At 32.5% G+C, this 26243-nt stretch overlaps 3 protein-coding genes and 2 long non-coding RNA genes across 6 annotated transcripts; 2 read left to right on the top strand and 3 right to left on the bottom strand.

Annotated features, from left to right (window-relative positions):
• Positions 1-3785: 3785 nt before the first annotated feature.
• Positions 3786-8854, bottom strand: LOC106447663 (AMP deaminase-like). 2 transcript variants are annotated; one of them, XM_013889636.3, is made up of 19 exons: positions 8456-8854; positions 8162-8355; positions 7929-8094; positions 7402-7580; positions 7268-7319; positions 7068-7195; positions 6801-6980; positions 6661-6728; positions 6386-6528; positions 6128-6189; positions 5544-5657; positions 5304-5444; positions 5065-5217; positions 4935-4988; positions 4748-4858; positions 4492-4665; positions 4325-4405; positions 4140-4238; positions 3786-4049 (listed from the first exon to the last, which is right to left on the bottom strand). In XM_013889636.3, the coding sequence occupies exons 1-19, from the start codon at positions 8787-8789 to the stop codon at positions 3981-3983; spliced, it is 2502 nt and encodes an 833-aa protein (XP_013745090.2). In that variant the 5' UTR covers positions 8790-8854; the 3' UTR covers positions 3786-3980. The 2 variants fall into 2 exon arrangements, with proteins under 2 accessions (XP_013745090.2, XP_022574110.2); XM_022718389.2 differs by having other exon boundaries at positions 8450-8854.
• An 851-nt stretch (positions 8855-9705) lies between these two features.
• LOC106447666 (ammonium transporter 2) lies at positions 9706-13128 on the bottom strand. The gene is made up of 5 exons (XM_013889640.3): positions 12590-13128; positions 12174-12497; positions 10793-11078; positions 10594-10697; positions 9706-10395 (listed from the first exon to the last, which is right to left on the bottom strand). Exons 1-5 carry the CDS (start codon positions 12899-12901, stop codon positions 9955-9957), a joined length of 1467 nt encoding a protein of 488 aa, XP_013745094.1. The 5' UTR covers positions 12902-13128; the 3' UTR covers positions 9706-9954.
• Positions 13129-15040: 1912 nt separating this feature from the next.
• Positions 15041-15721, top strand: LOC111215393. The gene is made up of 4 exons (XR_007339272.1): positions 15041-15115; positions 15227-15291; positions 15391-15516; positions 15596-15721. It is a non-coding gene; the product is annotated as an uncharacterized LOC111215393 (long non-coding RNA).
• Positions 15722-15898: 177 nt separating this feature from the next.
• On the top strand, positions 15899-16855 carry LOC106450354. The gene is made up of 3 exons (XR_007339271.1): positions 15899-15965; positions 16050-16329; positions 16408-16855. It is a non-coding gene; the product is annotated as an uncharacterized LOC106450354 (long non-coding RNA).
• Positions 16856-23090: 6235 nt separating this feature from the next.
• LOC125608336 (uncharacterized protein At5g01610-like) lies at positions 23091-24339 on the bottom strand. Its single transcript, XM_048778602.1, has 3 exons — positions 24115-24339; positions 23709-23763; positions 23091-23581 (listed from the first exon to the last, which is right to left on the bottom strand). Exons 1-3 carry the CDS (start codon positions 24199-24201, stop codon positions 23211-23213), a joined length of 513 nt encoding a protein of 170 aa, XP_048634559.1. The 5' UTR covers positions 24202-24339; the 3' UTR covers positions 23091-23210.
• Positions 24340-26243: the final 1904 nt, after the last annotated feature.

Below are 26243 nucleotides of genomic sequence, written 5' to 3' on the forward strand. Positions count from 1 at the left end.
GATCGCATTTTTCAAAAAAAAGGAAATTAAACACTTTTCAACCATATGTTTAGTTGTTGGACAAAAGTCTCTTTCTTTGAAATATTATTGATAATAACGGGACCATACAGTAGAGAAGAAGCAAAGTATATTGATGCGTATGTATCACATGTCTTATTTAAAATCGGCTGAACATCATAGTATCTCCGATTTCCCAAAACTCTATTTTAAAGTTTTCAAAACTCTATATTTAAAGTTTAAAAGTATTCTTCTCCGAAAACGAAACTTCAAATTCAACTTCAAACCTATTTGTATTTTATAATATGGTTCTTATATTTATCATAACTAATTTGAATTCATAAAACTTTTGTAAATAACTAGCACATATATAAACATATTACAAAATATTAATAAAATATTATACTAAAATAGAAAATTTTAAACAAAAATAACTTAATTAATATTAAACTTCAAGCAAAATACCATATTATTCCATAAAATAATTTTAATAATGCATATTTGATCTACTAAGTGCATTTCAAAGTAAAATTGGTTCTCCTCATTTCTACTTTGTAGATTACGAGCTAAACTTTTTTGAAATCAGATGATATTAATATTTGTAAATACATTAGATCAGTAAAAAAAAACATAACATATTGCTAAAAGACTAATTTTTATCGATGATATTAGTACTCGTGAATATACTCGATATGAAAAAGAAATCATTGCACGAAAAAGACATCAATAACAACAACAACCATCTTCAGTTACACAAAAGAAAATTAGACAATATTTTAAAATTTTGTAAGGTCCAGATCAAACTTACGTGACTATTAGTGTTGTTGTAATATTTAAATTTGTGTAATAGTTATGTTTTCATATAATTGTTTAAAAGTTTTATTTGTTAAGTTTTTTTGGTATATTGTTGTTGTTTAAATCTAGTTTTAAAATATTTTAAATTTTATTTAAAGTTTATTTAATTTTATGTGTAAAACTTAAATTTTGTTTACAAAACTTAAAATATTTATGAGATATATATTTTTTAAAGATTAAAACAATAAACAAAAAAATATTTATGAATCATAAATGTGATGTGTAATTGTATCGACCAAAATGCAAATAAAAATATGAAACTTCAAATTTGAAGTTCTAAGTAATGAAACTTTAAATATAGAATTTCATTTCTCAAAATTTCAAATTTAAAATTTTTGACTTTTTTTTTGAAAACTAAAAAACTTCATATTTAAAATTATAGAACGTCTTTTTGGAGTTGATCACAAGGGTTTCAAATCGGCTGAATCATCAGTGCTAAACTCATCGTTGCGAATAATAGTGCAAACCTTGCATACATATATGTTGAATATTCTGAACGTATTTAATGTGTGTAATAATTAAACTCATCTATACTTCGTCTCGTGGTTAGGCAAATATAAATTCATTGTTTAGAATCTATTCTCTTGTATTTATCCGTAGATGGTCTCGTTTAAGAGATTATTCTGAACTAAGATCCGCGGAATAAACATTATATATATAAATTATTTTTTGTATTATATGTTTTTATGTATTATGAAATAAAAAAATATATTAAATAATTAAAAGTCAGTAACTATTATATATATAACCAAATTGGTGCGAACATATAAATCAATTTTATTAATCAAAACAATAATTTTCTTTTTTAATTTGATAGGATATATAGTATATCAAAACAATATAATATGTAATTAAATTTAAATTATATTAAAAACATAGTATATTTTTAATATTAACGTCTATTAAATGATGTTTTCTATTCATATAGTATCATGCGTATTTTTAATAGCAAAAACTTTAAATTACTCATAACAAAATTTTTATTGTGGGATTAGTAATTTATAATTTTTTTTAAATTGTCAATGTTCGTTCAAACCTTTTATCAAAAAAAATTATTCAAAGTAAATTTTGAAACAAAAATATTTAATTATTTTATATGGTTTATAGTTTAATTTAAAATGATATATATATATATATATATATATATATATATATTTAATCTTAATTATTAATTAAATTAGACTTTTTACTTATATGATTTTGTAATCATTTGTATTTTGTCATAACAAAAATTTTAAACCATGGATCGCAAAATTTGAATGTAAGACTTTAAATAGTTTTAGTAGTTTATAACCGTTTTTAAAAATTCAAAATATAACATATACAGAAAAATATAAATTTTTATTATATGGTTATTGTGGTTTTTAATTTATTTGAATAGTTTTAAATTAAACAAATATGATAGAGGAAACATTATTTTTATTAGATATTTATTATTCAAAATCATTAATTGACATATATACTTTAGCCACATTAGGCGATTCCGTAATCTTTATTTAAAGAAATAATAAAGAACATTAATACTAAATTTATGGTAGTTTAACATAAAGCTTATTATTTAATTAGATGAACCAATTTATTTCTCTAATAATTTTAAAAATCATCATAGCAATGACATGTGGATACAAAAAAAATAATATTTCTAAGATAATATATACAGGATTAGACTTGTGCATTTTATCTGCTTCTAAAAACCTCAACCAGAACTGACCCAGAAATATTAGATCCGGAACCGAACCGAAAAAATTACAAGTATCTATTGGGTTCAAAATTCTTCTACCCGAAAGAACCAGAACCAAAAAGACCCGACCCGAATAGACCTAAACACGAAAAACTGACCCAAATAGACCCGATCCGATAAAAATCGATTCATACCCAACTTAAAAATATGAATATCTAAATCTATGATTTTGTGTTTTATTTTCTATATTTTATTTTCTAAATCTTATTTTATTACATTTTCAAGTAATATGAAGATTTAAATGTAAAATTTAGATTTTAAAATGTTTTATTTTTATTATTAATAGTTTATTTTAATTCTTTTTTGTAAACTTTTAGATATATATATATCTAACTTATTCGACTAAATTTGATGGGATTTGGGTATTTTATGTCTTTTTTAGATCCTAAATATCTAAACCTACCCGGACTCGATACAGACTCGATAGGGATACAAAAGTTATGGCAGTTTAAAAGTATTTTAATTATTGTCCGAACTGATCTGAATTCGAGAAAAACCCATCCGAATCGAAAATTTGCAAATACCTATTAGATCTAAATGTTTAAAATCCGAAAAACCAGCTCCGAAAAAAACTGACTCGAACCCGATCCGAACGATCATGCCTATTCTGAATCTTTCTATAGGTTTAAGATACCGCCAAAAAAAGTTGATTGTTTAGAAAACAACAGCTACGTACGTCGCCAAGAACAACAGAAGAAAAAGGTAGAAACTATAGTTGCGGTAACTAGGTTACTGGCTACGAAGCGCACATGTGAACAGAAACGTTTGTATTTTTGATAAATAGTAGTGTATATATATATTCAACTCGAAAATAGATATTTAGTTTACTATTTGTAATCAACAATCCATTATTGAAATGTTGCTTAGGAAAAGTTATTTTAAAACTCTTAGTTGACTAAGACTCAAATTAAAGATTTAAAAGTTGACCATTAAAATTTACGTTTCTGTTAATCTTAAATTTACATGGTCAACTGTTAAAGATTTTTTTTCTTTGAGAGATAAAATGTAATTTGATTTTAAAGCTATCAAATGGACCAAATTGAAAAAAATTAAGAGTTCATTTTTGCTGTTATATATTTTATCACCACATCTAATATATTGCTCTGAGAAGTCTAAAGATTATGTTAAGAAAAAATTGTGGGAAAGAAATTCAATTTTGTAAATTGTGGGAAAAAATACAGAATAAAACAAGTGTGTACTAATTTATCCATATAATAAAAAAAATCTTGTTTGATACAAAATCTCTTCTTTTACTTATTTGTGGTTTAGATTTTAATTAATTATTGCTTGATTTGTATGATTTCTGTTGAACTCTAAAGTGGTAGAGATCATTGTACATACACCAAGTTGGATCCTTACATGTTTGCCATTTTTTATTGCTGTTTTTTTATGGGACAACTACATCTGAGATAGCAGCCTTGCCCAAATAGACCTGTTGCATCTCCTCTTTCCAAATCTGCATCAACTTCTATATATTAATTTTCCTTCCTACAGATAAGGGACTTAAACTGTGTATATATAAGATATCAATATTTTGTTCCCTTACCGTGTCCCTGAACTCCACCCTTATGTGAGGCACATTTGTTTTGTGAATGTCGTTTCCATCAGGTCCTCTCTTGTAGTAGTCTTTCCCAATCCAGTGCGACTATAAAAAACATTTCAAAAGAGTTAGTATTATCAGAGCAAGATCATCCCAAAATAACATGGCGTCTATAAGGGTATAACAAGTACCTTGAGGGCATGTGAGAAACCTGACTGGTACACTGAGTTACGAGCTATCTCGCACAAGTCACAAGCACTCAGCTTCCAAACCTGAAAAATCCAGTTATTTATTTTAAGTAAATACATTACTATATGATTCGTGAGATGAAATCATAATGGAGAGATCAAGGACTTACTGAGGCAGCAATGCTGTACTCTTCAACGAGAGGTTCTTTGGTTAAGTGAATTTGAAGAGGATCATCCGTAGACAAGGAAACATTGAGACCTCTTAAGAAAAACACAGGAAATGGGTTCCGGTGGTAATCTAGAAACAGAGAGTTGTTGCTCAGTGGAGACATGGCCAGACCAATCTTGTCCAAAAACAAAAAAGAAGTCCAGTCAGATATAATTTTGGATCAGACACAATAATACAAGCAGAGTCTCTCCGCAAACCTGAGCGAGGTAGTAGAGATACTGAAGCACAGGAGACTTCCGTAGGTTGATTCCGTGTGCAATGCTATGGCATGTGAGAAACGTAGCAGCCAAGTGGTCAATGTCACCAGCCTGAAATTTGTAAACATCTTAAAGATCCATTGAGCATAAAAGTGAAAACTATAGCACAAAAGAAGAAATAAAGTACCTCCCCAGAGTGTGGCCGTAGCGTGATGGTAGTCATGCCTTTTGACTCTCGAAGCTGAAAAGATATTACAACTTATACACAGTTTTGACAACACCAAGCTAGTTGCAGAAGAGATCAGAAGAAAGGGTACCTTGTTTAACACGTAGAGGTTAGCATAACAATAGTAGACATAGTAAGAAAAGGCAGGATTAAATGCGTTAGTCCATTGAGCTGGAGTGGGCATGTGTTTCGTGGGACGTCTTTCAGGCTTGCTTTCATCATCAACCAAATCAAATCCAACAACCTGTTATGCAGACAAAGAAACAGCACAACTTTTTAATAGTTCCAAGACATTTGGATTGGAGATTCTTTGTAGAAATAGATGCTAACCTGCTTCAAAAAGACATGGAGCTGGGGATGCGAATCTGGATCTACCGTGGCTTCAAACAGAGGAATGAATATGTTGTCAAGGATATTCTGGAACGATGTCACAATACCCATGTCCTTGTAGATGTTGTACAGGCGTGGCAGCTATCGAGCATACATATATAAAGCGAGGGGAGTGTAGGTCAGTTAGCAATCATCATGTGATAAAGAGAGAGGCACATAAGCATCGGAAAGATAGCCAACCTGAATCAACCAGACAACGTTCTCACTGTATAGATCGTTGTTCACAATCCAACTAGCTAGTTGGTCCCACTCGCTCATTTTTCTGCCGTATATAGATATTCTGTATTCAGCCATCTGCAATGTTTAAGGTATCCATATGAGGAAACAAAAAAAATTATGAATCTGTTTTGGCAAGAAGATTATTTAACACAAAAATTTAGCACAGTGCCATGAAAAATGTTTACAGAAAAGCCAATGCGCAGCACATTAGCATCAAGGAAGCTAATATCACAAATAAGAAAGAATCTGAGTGTTTGATATGGTATAGTATAAGACAATACAATTAAGGTTTCATGTAGTATACTCGCTATCTATACAGCATTTGCAACAAGAGATGAAAGAGTGGTTCAAATTTTATCGGGCTTGGGGTTTGTAAGGGAGAGTGGGAGGAGATTCATAATCAAATCCTAATTCTCTTTTGTATTTCCAGCAGATTATTATATAAAAAGAGTGGTTATTATAGATTTGACTGCAACCATGTTCTTCTATGCTCATGTTTTTTTTTCTCAATGCATAAAAATACTGCAGATGCACGTGGAGTATACCTGATATTTGCTAGCTTCAAGGTCGGAGAAAACTTGTTTTGTTATCTCACCAAGAAAACGACCTGAAACCAAAAACAAAAGAAACGTCAAAACTCAAAAGTATATCTAACAATCACAACACTTAGCATATGTTCGTATAGTGTCACATGATAAGGTACACATTATGTAGAAGGAAAAGTAAGCAGCTGTAAATGCATAGCTGATGCATCAACTGAACTAAAAATCGTGTTAAAGCGTGAGAAAAATTATTTAAAGTACCTTGGATGAGATTATCCTGTTTAAGGAAAATTTCTCTAAGCCTACTTTGGCCACAGGGATTGTACTTAAGGTTGAACTTATCAAAGCGATGGAATGTACTCTTGTCTGCATGAACATCCATAAGGTCGACGTTCAAGTCATATCTGTGCACAGTTCAAACACAAGGAAGAAGGTTTATTTCATCAGCATAACGTCAAATTAGGAAAAAAAAAAGTAATACAGATAATCTACATAACAACAAGTCTTGCATTTAAAAATTGGAAATATATGATTACCCAGTTAGATCCAAGCTCTCAAAAACTTCTTTCAAGGTTAAATAAGTTCCATCCCGGAAGATGACAACCTGTATAGAGCCAAAAAAAAATCATCATACCTTTATACTAATCTAAAACAAAATGGTTACAATTGTTGTTACCTCATCAGGTTCTTTCCGGAGCTTTGACTTGATAAACCTCAAGAGGTGTTTCTGGTTCATGCAAGCTGAGTGATGAACATGAGTGTCCACTTTCCTAACGTTATAAAAATCACGATGCGGTGCACTTTTTTGGGCGAGGAACTCTTTATCCGCATTAAGCATCAAATGCAGATTAAATTTCTGTAACACACACAAAAAACACAATGTTAATTAACCAGATGAAACTTGCTTATTGAAATTAATTCTTCTCTAAACTAAAGCTCTTGCCTGTTCTAGGAGCACTAGACGACGGTGACACAATGTCCTGATATTTCCTGCAGCTGTGACTTTGAGCACGTGATGCAAGTCGGTGAAGAACGTTGTGGCGTCAGCTACAGGGAAGAGCTCTTCCTTTGCTGGGAGTAGCAAAACAGAACATGAGTCATCTTATTTGAAAAGCGAAGGAATGTAACCAAATAAACTCTTACCATCTTTATTTGGAAACACATGGACTACCCCATCTTGCATCTCAAAATAATGCTGTAAACACACACAATCATTGAAGTTAAATTCATCAAATGCATGGCGTTCTGTGAAAAAGAACAAAGGAGAACAAACTCACATCAGTCTTTCCCTGAGGATAGTGTGCAAATGGCTCTAGATTAGGCTTTGGAGTACTCGGATCAGATATGACTTCCTTTTCCCACGGCGCAACTGTTTCTTGGAAGACATACCTCTTCCGCAACTCAAGACATTCTTGCAGACATTTGTAGGCATCAACTTCATCTGACGTTGGGGCCTCTGAACAGATCAGGTATAAAAATCTTAATAACAAATAAGTAGAAGATTCAAAGGCTCAGCTACTAGAGTAAAGATTTTAACTTAACCCTTTCTTGTTTGTAGTTCTACTAAACTTATTGCCACTAGTTAAGAACTTAAACTAATGGGGCTCACGAATTAAACATGTCATGATTTGCGCTAACAGGAAGAGAAAAAGAACAAGTAAGCATTCTTTAACTCATTGCTAATAGAGTATAGTGCTATTTAACTCATTGCCACTGGTAAAGAACTTAAACTAGTGGAGGCTTACGAATCAAACATGTAATGATTTGTGTAAACAGGAAAAAAAAACAAGTAAGCATTCTTTACCAAGAGGAACATCAAGACGGACAAAGGTCTCTTGCTCCGGCTCTTTACGAAGAATGTCAGCAGCAATAGGATCAGGCTGAACTCCATGTAAGTCACCAGACATACTGTGTGAACGAATCATGCTTGAAGCAGCCATAGATACTTGCTCTTCAGTAGCATCTGCAGGCTACATAAAAAAAACTTACTAATAAGTATTTTGCTTACTCATTCAATTCAATAAACAAAACACTCACCAAGTCCCCATTGGTTTGCAAGTAGGAAGCATCCAACTCTGCAGCATCAGTCAAATTATCATCATCATCATCTGATTCCCCCATACTCTCAAAGGCACTACCACTAGCAACAGGTGATTTAGGAGAGATGGGTCTCACAAAGCTTCCAGCTTTCCTGATACTACTACCACTACTCCCATGTACTGAAGATCTCCCTAGAACCATAGCATCACAAAAGACACAAACCCATCAATAAAAATCAAATCTTTATCCAATACACACACTTAAAAGCAGAGACTTTCCCATTACCAATACCTTCAGATGGAGTATGAAGCATGGGCATACCAGGAGGGATCTCATCCACACACACGTGTCCGTTGCTGCGTCCCGCATCATCAGTGAACGGCGTGGCGTCTGGAAGAGAAGCGGGGGTGTGTCCTTTCCTTTTAACTTGGCTCCGCCGCCTCGAAAGGGTTTGACTTTGATGCTGCGGAGAGTCTCCTCCATCGGTGTTGTTGTTGTCTTTCTTCTCTCTGCCACGCTCGAGGACGAGATTCAGGGCCTTGAAGTGCATGAAAAACCCTGAAACGGCGACGAAGGAAGCTCCGAAGAGGGCCGCGAGGGCGAGCTGGTAAATGTTCGGTTCCATTGAGAGTGAGCAGGTTAGAGACAGTAAGCTAGGAGTTTTGGTCTGAGTGGCGAAGATAGAAGAAAAAGGTTTAAGCTTTTGTATTTATAGGCAGGCCCATTGAATGTAACCTGCCAGGCTTTTTGGTCTTTGAATAAAATCGCATTTAAAACATTTCTATTGTTGCCCCAAAAAAAAACATTTCTATTAAAAGATTTTCATAAAAACTATCTTTATCAAAAATAAAATAAAGAAATTTCACATCGTAGCCATTTTAGTTTTAATGAAAAAAATGATCAAAATAAATTTTATTAAAAAGTAAAAATATATTTTTACGTTTAGAATTAAGGAGTGAGTTATTAAAGATTTGGTTTCAAATTTTAAACAATAAAAATAAATATTAACAATTTTAAAATAAAAATATTATTTAATCATTTTCTTACTCAAATGCTGTTTTATGATAAAATTTTAAAATGGTTGTTTGAGAGAATTGTTCTAAAAATAATAAGATAGAGTAATCCAATAAAAAAAAACTTTTGAAAATCGTATAAAATACGAAGATATTTTTAAAATCAATAAAACAAATAGAAAGTGGTGACACAATCATAGAGACAGCTTCACACAATTTTTTTATTAGTGTTCAATTTTTTCAAAACACTAATATTTTATGTAAGGGTTACCACATGTACGTCACCCATGATCCTAAGAGAATCTCGATTTAAGAGTTACATGTCCGACTTTTTCTTAAAGAAAAGAGTCCATTCTAATATCCAGAGTGAACTTTGGTTTAACACATTACCACTGACACATTAGTCAAAAACTATAAAGTCTAGACCTAAAAGACTAGAAACAGTGATGTGGTGGTCATACTCATAAGTAGTTAAATATAGTGGTGGTTCTGTTCTAACATCATTAAGTTGCAAAGTTTTTTGGCGAATATAAAATTGTTATTGGCATAAAGAAAACATGAAGAAAATATATCCAATACAAACGACTCCAAAGCATGAGTTTAAATTGCACAAGATCATTTTAACAACATAATAAATGGTTGTTAACTGCAGTTACAGTAGAAGAAATTGAATACTAGAGTTTTTACCTATACAAAACATATCACTCTTTCATGTCACTACAACACCAAAAGAAAAAGAGAGACAAAAATTAAATGAAAGCACATAAAGAGGTTTTTTTATAAAACAATGGTAACACCTCTAGCACCATGAACATAAGAAGGATGAGCAGCTTCTTGATCTCTCTCAAACTGTTGCATCTGTGTGGCATGCCTTGTGGCATCGAACTTCTCTCCATCTCCCCAAAGAGCATAAGCTTCTTCTCCATGAGCAGCGTCATCTCCAATCCCAAGCTCTTCCTCAGCCATTCTCAATGGTATAAACATCTTGATAACAAGAAGTATGAGAGTCGTCGACACCAGATTCCATACAGCAATAAAGACAGCTCCGGCCCACTGTTTCAAAAGCTGTTTGCCCCCATTGCCGCCGTAGAAAGCTCCATTGGTTGGGTTAGGAAGTGACAACTTGCAGAGATCAGGATGTGCAAATAAGCCGGTCATTGTTCCACCTAGTATCCCGGCTACTGCGTGTGTGTAGAATACCGCTAATGTATCATCCACCTGAATATCACATTTCAGAGTTTTGTTTGATTAAAAGGCGCATTAATTCAAGAATTGATATATTAACATTAAAATATGGATTTCCTCACAAAAATATATACCCAATGAAACATTTATCTAATAATGATATACGAAATACATCTAAAATTTCATGAAACACAAGTTAAATAAAAAGTTTGAAGGGTGAAGATAATTCACCTGTTGGAGGAGAGTGGATTTCTTGTGAAGGATCATCATAGAGGCCCATGGAACTGATCCTGAGAATATTCCAATTATTATGGCTGCCCATGTTTGGATCAACCCTGCAACATAATAAATTAACCACGTAGTGTTACAATTAGTTCCCATATTTCTTTGTCTATACAAATACTAAACATGATTAAAAGTGTAATGAGACCTGCTCCGGGAGTAACGCCGGCGAGACCAGTGACCATGCCTTGAATGGCTCCGATGACAGAAGGTTTGCCAAAGAAGATGACATCGAGTGTGGTCCATACGAGGAGGCTTGTGGCAGCGGAGAGGTTGGTGTTGAGCACCGCGATTGAGGAGGTTAAGTTGGCCGCGTATGGAGCTCCGCCGTTAAAACCGGACCATCCCATCCATAGAAGCCCAGCTCCGGCAAGCATTAAAAGAACATTGTTCGGAGGAAATCTTTCTCTGTCAGCTTGAGGCCTAGGTCCCACCTACACATGTCACACATCGAATTTAATTTATTTAGTATAACCAAATGAATTCAATAATGCAACTATGGTACGACTCTTTTCTCAACTACTATTTGCTTTTTAGATAACCATTTTTATTTTTATTTGGCATAGTTATTTTTAGACTTATTTATACGTCGTATCATGTGAAATTGACTTGACTTTATGTGCGACAAATGCAGAATACAGGGAAACAAAATTGAATTACTTCATAAACATAAAGTTATTAGTCTTCTCTAATTAAATTTTATCTGAGCTGATTATACTATGTAAGCTAATATCGAGTTGTCCAATCCTAAAATGGTTTTGTTTAAACTATCTATGACTTGCAAATTAATTACTTTTTGTTAGTGGACCGATCAATCATTAAACTGATTTTATAAATTAATTAAGAACCTTGAAATTTGAATACGTAATCATCTCGAAAGTAAAAGCAAAACAAGACTTGGTATTTCAGGATGAGTCTACATCAAAATATACTGTTAGAAATTTTCCAAGTCTATGACCATGTCGTCTACCGTACATTAATATTTTCAACAAAACCAGTATAATATTATTATTACATTACTTAAAAACCAAATATTTATTATCTATTTTGATAATAAAAACAAAGTTTTAGCCTGAGAATTTAATACCAACATGATCCGAACTAACTAAAAATAACCTATCCTTAAATAGACCTTCTCTTTCATGGTATACGTTTTTCTACAGTTTTTTTTTGTATTTCTAAATTGAAGTTATTTTTATGTTTCCAAACAACTTTTATGTGTACTACATATTTTATAACTAACAAGATACTGCAAATTTTTCATGTTTAACCAAATTTATTTAATTTATATAGTAAATACAATATTTTTAAAAGATTTGTGCTTTTAAAATCTTCATGTATTTACCTAAAACAATATTTATTATAAAACTTGGAATAATAATCCAGTGGTCAAAAAAATACAACTACTCACAACAAAAATATCTACATTTATTTTGATCATAAATGTTAAACAACTCAGATAAATGTAATTGAATGTGATTCGTGGAAATAACATAAAATAATGGATATTTAATTTTAAAGAAACATACCCAATATGCGGCGACGAAGCCGGCAACACCAGAGGAGAGATGAATCACATAACCACCGGAGTAATCAATAACTCCCCAATGGTAAAGAAACCCTCCGCCCCATATACTATAAGCTCCGACTGTATAGCTAAAGATCAGCCACAGCGGCACAAATGCCATCCACGCTTTAATATTCATCCTCCCCAACACCGACCCGGCCACAAGTATCGTCGTTATCGCCGCAAAAGTGAACTGAAAATACACCAAAGTCGCCATCGGAAACAACGGCGTCACCGCTTCTCTCTCTATAGTCCCGTTCCCAAACTTCTTGACCGTTGATGGGATCTACAAAGACAAGAAAAAAACAAAAGAGTCAACCAAAGATATTTATCTCATTCAGACAATATCACTTTTTGGACATAAACTGATTTCAAGACCGTGGCTCTGTCTTTGAGATATCCTTGGTCGAAGGCGGGACCACCTCTTCCCCAGAAAGGCAAAAGCTCGTCTCCGAAAGCCATTTTGTAACAGAGGAGGACCCAGCAGAGGAGGACGGCGGCGAAGGCGTAGAGAGCCATAAAAGCGGAGTTCACGGCCCATTTCTTCTTGACGATGGAGGCGTAGAGGATGACCAGACCTGGCATGCTCTGTAGACCGACCAGAGTCGCCGCCGTGAGCTGCCACGCGTTGTCTCCTTTGTTGAGCCATTCAGGAACCTTTGGTAAGTCTGCACCGTAAGCTCCGGCCATGTCAATCTTTTCCTCTTTCACGGAGTTGATGGTGATCCTGGTGACTTTTTGGGAGGTTTCAGATGTTTTATAGTCAATGGTAAAAGAGCATGAAATTGTAGGTGTGAAAACCTTTAATATAATAATGTAGACAAGTCACAAGTGGTGTTTTATTGTACAGTCTGGAGGAGAAAAGTCTTCGGAGATTGAGATGTTTCTCATTCTTCAATTAGCATCGAGATGTTTTTTCAAAGTAGCTTCTTCTTTCTTTGTCTACTTTCACAATTATCGCGTCACAGAATTACCAGGTAATATAAATAGATAGGTGTGGAGTGGACTTGATTATTTATCACCATATATCATAAGTTCTTAACTATTTTTAGTATTTTAAAAGAGTTAAGAGAAATGATATATATTGAAAAAAAGAATTTTTAGAATGTTGAGAACTTTTTCTTCTCCAAGGGCTTCTATATATATAAGAAATGAGAAACAATTCCTTCATATTTTTGAATTTATCGTTGAATAAATATGATTTATTTTGAAATTGATTGTACGAGGCTGACAAATTTATATTTTTTCAAATCCAGTCGTTGAAACAAGTGACTGATAAAATCTTCGCCAAGTAATTTAACAAAACTTTTCGGTTACATATATTTTGGAAATATTTAAATTCATATAAAATGACATTCGAGATACATTAATGAGATCAATTAGTGTACCACCCCTTACCATTAAGATTTAAAGATACTTTCTCTTGATGCATTTTCTCTTTAATTAGCTGTTGCGAAATTCATGTGGTTTGTGAGCGACTTTTACGTAACTGCACCCAAAAAATCAACCCGTACAAGTATGAGATTATACATACGATTCCATAATTTGGGCATGTTCCTCAACTTTGATCGTGCGGCCATGTTTAATACCGAAAAAGTTGACCAAGTAACACATCGAATGTTTAAGAAGCAAAGATTCATTTGTTTGTTTGTAAATCAAATTTGATACTGGCCCGAACGTCGTGCTTGGTATGTCGAAGGTTTATATAGATTCAATTAAACAACAGTATCAACGTTATATATAGTAATCAACGACGTACATTTCATATAGATATCATATAAGCACCACCGTATCATTATAGAATACAATTTTTGCAATAAAATTATTGGAGATGCATACCAATATTCTTCGAATCCATTGACTGTACACAAATTTTTATATATAGTCCATGGGAACCAATAGTCCTAACTAATGTATACTTTTAATTGGACAGTTTTCTAATAGGATATCTAAATATTTAAAGGATAAAAATAATGTAAATGTAGGAAAGAGAAATATAAGAGAGTATACAATCTCAACAGTGGTTTCTAATAGAATATCTAACATATTTAAAAGATAAAAATAACTAATTAATGTAGGAAAGAAAAATATGAAAATTTCTTAAACACAACTTTCTAAATATCCATGAAAACCTGCGAGCACAAATGTATATTTTTAATTGGACAGTCTTTTAAAAAAAAAACTAAAACTCAAATAAAAACTAAAATGATTATAAAAATAATAATATTTTAACATTCAAAACCTCAAAAGGGTATTGTACCGTTGAGGTTGCTCTAAGAAGCATTTTAGTGTTTAATAATAAATCGTGTGATAATACAATGCAACCTTAAGGCTTTATTACTTATGTTTAAAGGCAATTCTTTCAAATAGATTTTTCTAAGTTGCCTCAGAAAATAAAATGACTAAAATATTTTTTTTTATTTTGAAAATTTTAATACTTTTTAATTTTTAACATTTGAAATCATACCCCCAAAACTCCACCCCCTTAACTCTAAATTCTAAATCATAAACCCTAAATTTTAAACCCTAAACCCAAAAACATACCTTTTAATAAAACATTTTAGTCATTTTGAGTCTTGTAGGCTATATTTGTGACGAAAACTTTTTAAAAGTTATCCTAGAAAATTTCTCTTTGTTTAATGCCAAAGTTTAATATTATTATCTTAGTATTAATAGCCCTTATTATTAGTAGAAAAGCTAGCCAAAGTTGATGAAACGAATAATATATTTATTTATTTGTTACAAAATATTTGGAAAAATAAAATATCTATAATTAAAAGAATGGAAAAAGGCAGAACACACGGGTTAGCAAAGCGGGGGCAGCTTATTAGGGTTATTGACTTATTGTCTGTTCTCAACTTCTCCATGGACACGTACTCTAGCCAGTATAGATCCGTCGCCAAGGTAAATCTTCTTCTCCTTGGGAATTCGTCCTACTCGGATCTCTTTTCTCTATTAAAGGTTCGTTATTCGGAAATTAAGAAGAATATCTGACTACATATGTTTGTATTTTAGGGGCCGATAAGGTTCGAAAGTGAGGCTGCTGTGGAGGCCTTCATCAAGAAGAGCTCAAGGCCCCGGTAATTGATTGCTTTATTTATTTTGTTTGAATATATTTGTATGTGTTGTTAATTGCTGATAATTTTTTTTTTTGGGTATCTGATGCGAATTAGGGTTAGGATGTCTGTTGAAGGATTCAACCCTTACCGACCTGAGGATGAAATCAAGAGAGAATTGGTTAATCACTTCGAATCATGTGGCGAAGAATTTAGGGTTATTGTTCCAACAGACCCCATTGTCGACAGGTTTGTAGCTTAATATTTGTGACATAATATAATAGTATATGTGTTGTGAGCTAAAAATAATTGGTCTTTGTTACAACAGTACGTGCTTTTGTTATTCTTCTTGGACATGGCGCAGAAGAGAAAGTGTTGCAACTTAATGGAAGTGACATCGGAGATTGGAATGCCCTTGTTAAGGCTGCACCCGAAGAAGAAGAGGAGGAATACCCAGGGGCGGAGGCAGATAAATTTTTTGTTGAGGGCATGAGTAAAATTAGTGGATGGATTAGAAGTATATTTGATCAAAACAATGGGGGCATATTGAATTTATTCAGAGATTTACATGGAATTTTAAAAAGTTGTTGGGGGAAAATGCCCCCCTCTCACACAATGTGGCTCCGCCACTGGGAATACCTGATGGCATCACATTATAAAGAATCTCTGTTTGACGCCCTACTCAACGACAAAAAATTGTAAGCTGATATTTTTATTTTTCCTTTTTTTTTAATCTGTAAAAAATGTTGTCTTGTTGATAACATGCAAAAAAATTACTGCAGTAGGTTTGGCATTATGGTTAAGGGGTATGACACTTCCCTTCCTGCAGATGAAGTCGAGAGTGTTTTGAGAACACATTTCTCTTCTTGTGGAGAGATAACACATGTTTACATTTCTACTCCCAACAACCGTGCTAATAGGAGAAGCTTTGGCGCTGGGTCTTCATGGAAGTGAAGTGAGAGGATTCAGAATAACTACTAGGAGCTTAGCCAAGGTCAGAAGTTAACCCTCCCCTTATCCCCGGTCAAACTCAAACTCGTCGTATTGGCTATACCGTCCCAGGTACATCAAATGTTTTTCTTGATTCTTGATTTTTAAGGTTGAACTTCTCATGACTTCTGTCTTTATTGTGTATTGTAGCTCATATCATCGAGTTTGCTCCCGAGATTGGGTGGAAGGTCATGGCTTTTAAGAGGATTAAGAGGATCATGAAGAAGGTCGCGGCTTTTAAGAGGATGAAGAGGACCTTGAAGACGAGGTCAGGGCTTTTATGAAGGAGAGGAGGCTCATTCTCTCTCAAAAAGACTGAGAAGCTCTTTGATCAATGCAGCCTTTCTTGATTTTATCACTTGGCGCCATCAAAAAGCTCAATGTATGATGACCCTTTTGTTTGTGTGTGTGTGGATGGTAAACATAACTCTAATAATTGTCAAAAAAAAAGACATAAATTTAATATTAGTTATCTTCGTATTATTATCCGATTTGCTTAGGTAGAGCAGAAGCATAATCTCCTCATTGCCTCATTGTATCGTTCGGAACTCGCGAATGAACATTTTTAGTGTTGGAATAAAACAGTTGTTATTCTTTTTTTGGACTCGCTAATAAACATTTTTAGTGTTGGAATAAAACAGTTGTTATTCTTTTTTTTTTCAACTGGATTATATTTATAAACCAAAACGTTTGAAACATCATTTACAAAGATTTTCACACCAGCTACCAAACTAACAGAGGAAGAGATACGTTCATCCTCAAGCAACCTGACAGCCAGACTTCAGAGCCCGCTTAAAAGCATTTTGATCAATGAATGTAACTCCTTTGTTTGCTGATGTTCAAACACAAGCCACCAATCATCAAGGTACAGATCCACTTCCATAACCTGGTACTGCAGTGAAGGATATTCATCAGTATTTTGAACAGCTTGAACAAAGTCATTGAAACCACAAGCAAATTCCACTTCCTCAAATCTATGACTTTTCGTGCTTTCTCCACATCAAGAAAAAATCTTTTAACTTATACTGTGGAGAATGACTTTCCTTCCCAATCCCGATCAATCCAGGCTGCCCCCAACTCCTTGCTCACTTTGCTCAATCCAAGCAATGTTTCTACTGCACTGACTTCTTTCAATCTCCACATCTTCCTCGTCTACTTGTTGAGCTAGAGACCACATTCCAGCTTCTTCAACACTTTCACAGTTAGAGCATCTCCAAAAGAAACTCTATAACTCCAAATATAGAGTTTTTTGCTCTCCAAAAAGGAACTTCAAAACTTCAAATTTGAAGTTTTGAAGAGTGAAACTCCAAATATAGAGTTTCACTTTTCAAAACTTCAAATTTGAAGTTTCATCTTTTTATTTGCATTTTGGTCCTTACAATTATATGACATATTTATTATTCTTAAATATTTTTTTTTGTTTATTGTTTTAATCCTTAAAACTTTTATATCTTATAAATATTTCAAATTTGTTTTATAAATTTAAGTTTTACACATGAAATTAAATAAAAAAAATTTGAAACAAGATTTATAATATTTTAAAACTAGAATTAAACAACAAGAATATTACCAAAAAACTATGATAAAAACTTATTAAAAAGACATATTATAACAACACTAATAGTCTGGTAAATTTGCTTTGGAACCTCCCAAATCTCCAAAATATTGTCCAAATAAATTTTGTGTAACCGAAGATGATTGTTGTTGTTGCTCTTGACGCATTTTTCGTATGATTCTTTCTTGTTCAGATCGAATGTATTCACGAATATTAACATCATCGACAAAAGCTAAGTTTTTTAGCAATATTTTATTTTCCAATTTTACTTCTTTACAAGCTAACTTTTTTGCTTTATTTTGCAGTCGTAATTCAATCATCTCATGATATTTTTCCCTGCTTGTTGTACTTTCGTTTAAAAGATCAAGGGTTTTTTCGTTTGATGATATCAAACTATCAACAGCCATATTATGAGGATATTCTATTTCAAAAAAATTTGGCTCGTAATCTACAAATAAAAAATAAAAAGAATCATTTCTTACTTCGAAATGCACTAGTTGATCATATATGTGAGCATTATGGAAATAATTTTATGGAATAATGTAGTATTTGCTTGCAGTTTAATATTTAATTATGTACTTTTATTTATAATTTTATATTTTAGTGTAATATTTTTTTAATTAATATTTCTGTAATATTTATATATATGTACTAGTTATTTATAGAAGTTTTATGAATTTAAATCAACTATGACAAATATAAGGACTATAGTGTAAAATATAAATAATTTTAAAGTTAGGTTTGAAGTTTTACTTTTGGAGAAGAACATATTGAAACTTCAAATATAGAGTTTTGGAAACTTCAAAATAGAGTTCCTTTTTGGAGATGCTCTTATGGCCTGAAAAACATATCTCAAGACAAAACCATTCATCTTTTCTAGCCTTGCATCCGATATTTGAGCAACTATATCTGTCCAGTTTGTAGTAAACTCATCCATCATGGATTCTAAAATACATTTGCTTGATTTTGAAATCAAATGATTTGTCAAAGATTTCTAAATCCAATTTTTTTTCTAAATCCATGAAAATAGTAGAAGTGTAGAACCAATAACCCCTACTAATTTCAAAAGAGTTGGAAATGAAACATGTCTTTCATACAACATATTGAGTTAGTTATCATATTATTGTGATTCGCATAACAGAATCAATCACAAATAAAGAAGAAACACTATCAAATGAAACAAGAAAACTGGATTTTATCAAACTTGGCAATGTGGTCATGCTTTTTTGGATAGGTTCTTAAGCTTTTATTAATCAAATTTATACATTATCAAACATGAATCCATAATTTCTTGGACAACAAAAAATTTCAGAAAAAAAAAATATCTTATAGCATAAAGACGATGCATTAGATGCCGTATTACTAATTGGTGCTATTATTTTTCTGTGAGAGTATATGTTTGGAGAAGCGATGATGAGAACTTCAAATCCATTTATTTGATTTATAATAATCCACAAATTTTAATTTTGAAATCTATATCATGAATTCTAAAATCTATTTGCTTGATTTTGGAATCAGATGATTTGTCAAAGATTTCTAAATCCAATTTTTTTTCTAAATCCATGAAAATAGTAGAACCAATAACCCCTACTAATTTCAAAAGAGTTGGAAACAAAACGTGGCTTTCATACAACATATTGAGTTAGTTGTCATATTATTGTGATTCACATAACAGAAGCAATCATAAATCAAGAAGAAACACTATCAAATGAAACAAGAAAATTGAATTTTATCAAACTTGGCAGTATGGTCATACTTGTTTCGATAGGTTCTTAAGCTTTTTTTAATCAAATTTATACATTATCAAACATGAATCCATAATTTCTTGGACAACAAAAAATTTCAGAAAAAGAAATATTTCTTATATAACTAAAGACGATGCATTAGATGTTGTATTACTAATTGATGCTATTAATATTCCGTGAGAGTATATGTTTGAAGAAGCAATAATGAGAACTTCAAATCCAGTTATCTGATTTATGATAATCCATAAATTTTCATTTTGAAATCTGTATCATGGATTCTAAAATCTATTTGCTTGATTTTGAAATCTAATGATTTGTCAAAGATTTCTAAATCCAACTTTTCTTGTTGGCCCATATGAGTCTTGGAATTCTTAAATAGGGAATCTCATTCTCGTCTGTATTACATAACATGCTCTAGGTTTTCTCGACGTTCACTAATAATTTCCCTTAGGGCTGGCACATAAATGGTCTGCAAATAAATAAATTAGCCGATAATGTAACAATGGAACTCGAAACAAAAATAATAAGTATATACAAAAATATTTTAAACAAACTTACATCGTCAATTTGCGATAAAGAGGGATAGTTGTTGATTGCGACTGCAACAAACAATGTTGAAAGACAACACATCAAATCCTTTTCAAAATGAGATTCACCTGACAACTCATGATCTAATACAAGTCCTCCCTGACTCAGAAATTTTGTTGCTGTTTTGAAAGAAGAAATCATTCCTCTTCAAGAGATAAAATAATTGTTTAATCTTCAATTCGCTGCACTATTTGTTCATAAATAACAATCTCTCTTCTTATGCTATAGGAATCTTGGAATTCCAATGAGGAACCCCAAATTCATCTATGCTAGAGCTACATAGAACATAGCATGTTTATGTGTGGATAGATTACGCTCACTAAGATTGGGGTATAAATTATCTGTAAATAAAAAATGAATCATTAAATTAATAAAGGAAACAATAAAAATATAAAGTAATTTCTAAGATTAAGTTTACGTTCTCAGTAATACACCCAAAAGAAGAATAACTTTTAACTGTTGCTGCAACAAGTGAAGTTAAGAAGCAGTGATTCAAATTTGATTCAAAAATCAGTTTCAGCTACAGTAAAATAAATAATTAGAAAATAAAATTTTATAAGATATAAATTTACAACGGAAACATAATTTTAATTGTCCAAATCAGTGGACTATAATCATTGTCGCTTTGAATATTATTTTTTAAATGAAAAGATTAGGAAAAACTGTTTATTATCATTGTCATCAATGTGGTGGACTTTGATCTCAACCCCACTGTAACGGCACTTTTCATCAAAACATGGATTGGTAGCATGTAAGTCATAAGTAAATGGACAATCGTGTTCTAATACAGGCCCACCCTCAGTAAAAAATCTTGTTATTGTTTCGAAATTTTGAATCCCTCCTTCCCAAGTCCTTCGATCGCCAGTACTCATTGAAGATCCACTTCATTTATAAGATACTGTATCGAGAGCTCAACATCAGCAGCAATGACTCCATGTAATCTCAAGAGAGTTTGGAGTTGTCTTGTTAATGCAATTGCCCAACAGACATCCACCTCTTGTTGATGAAGCACCTTGTCCATGATGAGTTTTGTACCTCTATGAGATATATAATCACTCATTCTGAAATTAAAAAAAAAAAGTTGGTAAATAACGAAATAGATATGAAAAATTGTTTAATGAATTAAGTGGGCAAACATCTGTTTAACGATCTCAAATGCATTGTAGCGTGTCTTTCTATTAAACGATGGATTTGTAGACATTAGAAATTTTTTTGCTGTTTGAAATATGCAATCATTCATCTTCAATCTGTTCGAGCTTCACATGGAATCAATTCATTCTCAAAATCAGCTTCACCTGAAAAGTAAAGTGGAATAAAAGCTTAGAAAAGAAAATTTATGAGTAAGAATAAATACATTTTAAGAAGAGATAAAATAATTGCTTAATCTTCAATTCGGTGCACTATTTGTTCATAAATACCAATTTTTCTTCTTATGCTATAGGAATCTTGGAATTCCAATAAGGAATCCCAAATTCATCTATGCTAGAGCTACATAAAACATAACATGTTTATGTGTGGGTAAATTATGCTCACTAAGATTTGGGGTATAAATTATCTATAAATAAAAACGAATCATTAATATAATAAAAGAAACAATAAAAATATACAGTAATTTCTAAGATCAAGTTTACGTTCTCAGTAATACACCAAAAGAAGAATAACTTTTAACTGTTGATGCAACAAGTGAAGTTAAAAAGCTGTGATTCAAATTTGCTTCAAAAATCAGTTTCCGCTACAATAAAATAAATAATTAGAAAAGAAAATTTATAAATTTAGATATAAATTTACAAAGGAAACATACTTTTAATTTTCCAAATCAGTGGACTATAATCATTGTCGCTTTGAATTGTGGATGCCACCAAACATATCTATTGAATTTGTAGACTGTAAGTCATAGGCAAGAGGACATACATTTAGTAATAGAGACCCTCATTCAAGCAGAAAGCGTGTTGCTTGTTCAAAATAACTAATCATTCCATCACAGTGCCTTGGAAGTTGTCTATTGTAAAGAGAAAATCCTACTTCGTTGATGAGATATTGAACTGAGAGCTGAGCATCCATATTTAGAACTCTACAAAGTTTCAGGAGAGCTGAGAGATGTCTGTTTAAGGCAATAGCCTAACAAACATGGACATTATCTTGGTCAAAATCTTCTCCATGAGTTGAGTATCTGTGTAAGTGATGTAATCACTCATACCTGAAAAAAACATCATCATGTTTACTAAATCTTAATAAGATGTTAAGAATGTAGGAGTGAAAGACTTTTTAAGAAACTGAAATCTTTCTCAAGAGACACAGAGAAAAATTAAATAGCAATAACAAACGAAGAGAAACTATCTTTTCTCCCTAGCCTATGAAGCTGATACTCTTGTAGCTTCCTTGGGTATCAAGAAAATCAATGCAGGTATACAAGTGCAGAATACTTGAACGGCTAAGCCCACAAACATATTCTCAAAACCCTGACAAGATTCCAAGTAGTGAAGCAAATCATGCTCCCATGAATGACCAAACTGTGTTCCCAAGGTTATTTATCGACATAAACAGCGCAAAGAATGTTCTTTAAACAGCGCAAAGAGTGTTCCTTCAATCCCATGAAGACATAGACGACCAGACAAGATCAAGAACGACATGAATCCGAGTTGATTGATAGCATCAGCTAGCTGATCCGACGAGAACCATTGTCTTGTCTGATACTCCATAACCCACATTTGCTCTAGACACAGACCAAATCGAGGAGTATAGTTATGGACAGCCCAATGTGAGCAAACAAAAGAGACTTGTGTAAAGTCATATTTGTCAGATAGCGGTTGTAGATAAAGGTTCGAAGCATGACACCTAAGCAACCAACAACAAAAGAAGTGTCCAACTGCAACACATCGGTTTGGTAATAGAACATGACAGTAGAGAGATTTGGCATAGTTTGTGTCTTTTAAATTTTTATTAAGAGACTAAAAATTATACATTAACAAGTAAAATGTTTGCTTCATCAGAGGTTACTTTTGACACAAGGAGTTAAAAAGCATACATACATACAAAAAAAACAACTTGGGCAAAGCATCCATAAGTTAGAATTTATCAACAGCAACACCAGGCCGTATAACCTCATAAGCATCTCTGCTCCTGCTTTTCTTCATCCCAGCCGTGAAATATACCTTTGATGCATCTGCTGAGATACAACTCACTTTCACCCAAATCATCACCTTTGTTTTCAAACCTTCCACTTCAGCTAGCTTCCCTTTCTCCAGGTAACCACTTACCGTTGTTGAAAACCGCATAACCGATGAGTCCCTGTACCCAACCTCGCAGGCCTCAGGGATGAAGACAGTCAACTTGCTTGTCTCTTCGTTGAACTCATTGTTTGTAGCGTCCTGTGGAAAGATCCCAACCGGTAAACCAAACTCTTTCAGCAACTCAGGCAATGGCTTCTGCATTTTTCCTATACAGAACAAAGATGCACATAAAGTAAAAAAAAAAAAAAAAAAAAAAAAAAAAGATGCACATAAAGTAAAGGAGATTGACATAATTATACAAGAACTGGAAGAAGTAAAAAAAAAAAATCAAACCTTTGAGTTTGTTGACCAACCACTTGGTACCTCCTTCAATACTACTAGACATTGACTGCAATAACAAGAACACAAATGTCACTTTGTGTATTATTAGGAAACCAAAAGCAATAAACTTATTTTTTTAGAGGTAAGTACAAATTGTAACAACAACAAATGTTAATCCATTCTTATTTCTATAGTAACTAGCTCAAAGAATCTGCATTTAAGCTGTCTTAACCAGCAAAATTTTCATTAAACACACAACAAGTTTCTTTATTAACCCCAAAAGATACAAACAAAACTCATTTCCGAAGCATAAATAGCCATCAAGAATCAAGAACTCTAAATCAATTACTGAACGATTAAAATGGTAAGCTGAGACTATTAAAAGCAACAAACCAGAGAAAGAGATAGGGAAAGATACATTGAAGTCGTCACCAACGGAGTTGAACTCTTTGTTAGCCTTCTGTCCTAACCAGTAAGAGCCCACCTTGTTCATTATCTGATCCATCTCTTCTGCGTGTAACAATCCGCCTAAAGAGAGAGAAGACGATGGCTCTCTTTGACGTTCTTCTACTTCGCTGCGTACGAAGAGAATGTTTCTTCCGTTGTCTCACCCCGTATGATAACAATTGTAACACAGAACACGTAAACGGCACAACATTCGTCTTTTAGTAATTGAAACGACACGAGTTTCAACCCTTGCCGTATTGTTTGAAATGTCGTGTACCTTTGTCGTTAGTTAAAGAAATAGTCAAAGACCCTCTTGTCAACTTGACAATTACCACATTAAAAAAAAAGAGTTTAAAGAACGCCTTAATCACGTTTTAAAGAGTTTGGTTTTTGTTAGGCATGAAACTGGACACTGATTCGAGTATCTTCAATATAAGAGTGTGTATATCATTCATGTATTTATGAAATTCAGATATTCTTTTTTTTTTGAATTATACAGAGGTATCATGGCCTCACATAAGTGATCCAGACTAGTCACATGTTGCCACGTGTCGATCCTCTGTCCCTGGCGATGCCGAAATGTTAATTCCCCAGTGGCCGGGATTCGAACCCAGGTGGCGGTACTCACAGCTGTAAACCCTTTACCACTAGAGCTAGAAGCCCCGGTTAAATTCAGCTCAGTTCGATTCTTTTTTGTTCGTTTTTTTCTACTAATCTCATCATTTTATCAAAAATATTTGGAAAATAAACATGTTACTGAAATTTATTCTTTGAACCGGTAGTCACAAAATATATGTAGCAATCTCATAGTTATAAGCTATAACCTTTACTAAACAATAATACCATTTTACACCAATAATAGTCTTACTTACAATAAAAAAAACAACCTACAAATTTCTGTCCAGTAGCTATATTCTTCCCTCCAAATATTAATTTATGATTTTCATAAATTTGAAGTTTCTACGACGTATACATTAATTCTGGTATTAGTTACGGTGAATCTGCCTCGATTTCGGGTTAAATTAACGATCTGAATAGCTGACTTTATGGACTGAAGTTTCTTATTAAAATCTCTCGTTCTGCATTGCACCAATTCTTTAGGCTTTGCACAAAGCAAAAACTCATCCATCGTGGTCACACTAACCATATGAAACATGATATGATTACCAAAAAGTTGCTCTTGCCACATCTCAATCATCTTCAGTTAGAAAAAAACTTGACAAACTCTTTCCATATTTTTGTGCATCACATGATGTATAATGGATGTGAATGTGCACATCCTTCTCGTGACGTAAAATGGACGAAAGAGATTTGCTTTGTAATTGCGTATCAATATATCATCAAAGCAATACAACTTGTTCATCAATACGGTTATGACTATTCTTGAATTTTAGGATATTTGGATCTGGTATGTAGTTGTGAGGAAATTGCTTTGTATATTGCATATCAGTATAACATTTCCATCTACCTGTTCATCAATATGGTTATGAAGATTATTGAATATTTGGGTATTCAGATCTGATATTTAACTATCTGGATATGAGCTGAAAGCATAAGTATCCTAATTCAGAATAGTGGTACTTTGTAAGTTCATTTCGTATATCTTTCATAAAACAACATTAAAAGTAAGTAATGAAATAGTTATAGATATACTTCAAATTTAACAATATTTTAAAAGTCATAATATATTTATATCACATTTGAAATAAATACTAATACATAATAAACTTGAATTTAAAAATATATTTATCTTTAAGATTAATATATCCAAAATCATTCCCTATTTTTTTTTGATAGATTGTACTAGCTTAGATAATTATTCAGATTAAACCGTCCCCCACATTGTCAAACCATTTTGTCCAGATTTTGTTTAGCTTATCTTGTTAATCCCTAGTTTAAAATCTGTAAAAATAACTAAAACCGATTGCTACTTGTACTTGAATATTAAAATTGTCCTGTAATACTCCGTAATAAGATTTATTTTTGGGTTTATCCCTAGGTTCACCAACCAATAGAATTTTATTATTTCAAATTTAATATCTTTTAGAAAAAGAAACAAAATATTGTCGTTATATTATGTTCTTAAAATAAAGTAAAAAG

The sequence above is a fragment of the Brassica napus genome, chromosome A4, assembly GCF_020379485.1.
Source record: "Brassica napus cultivar Da-Ae chromosome A4, Da-Ae, whole genome shotgun sequence".
NCBI lineage: Eukaryota > Viridiplantae > Streptophyta > Magnoliopsida > Brassicales > Brassicaceae > Brassica > Brassica napus.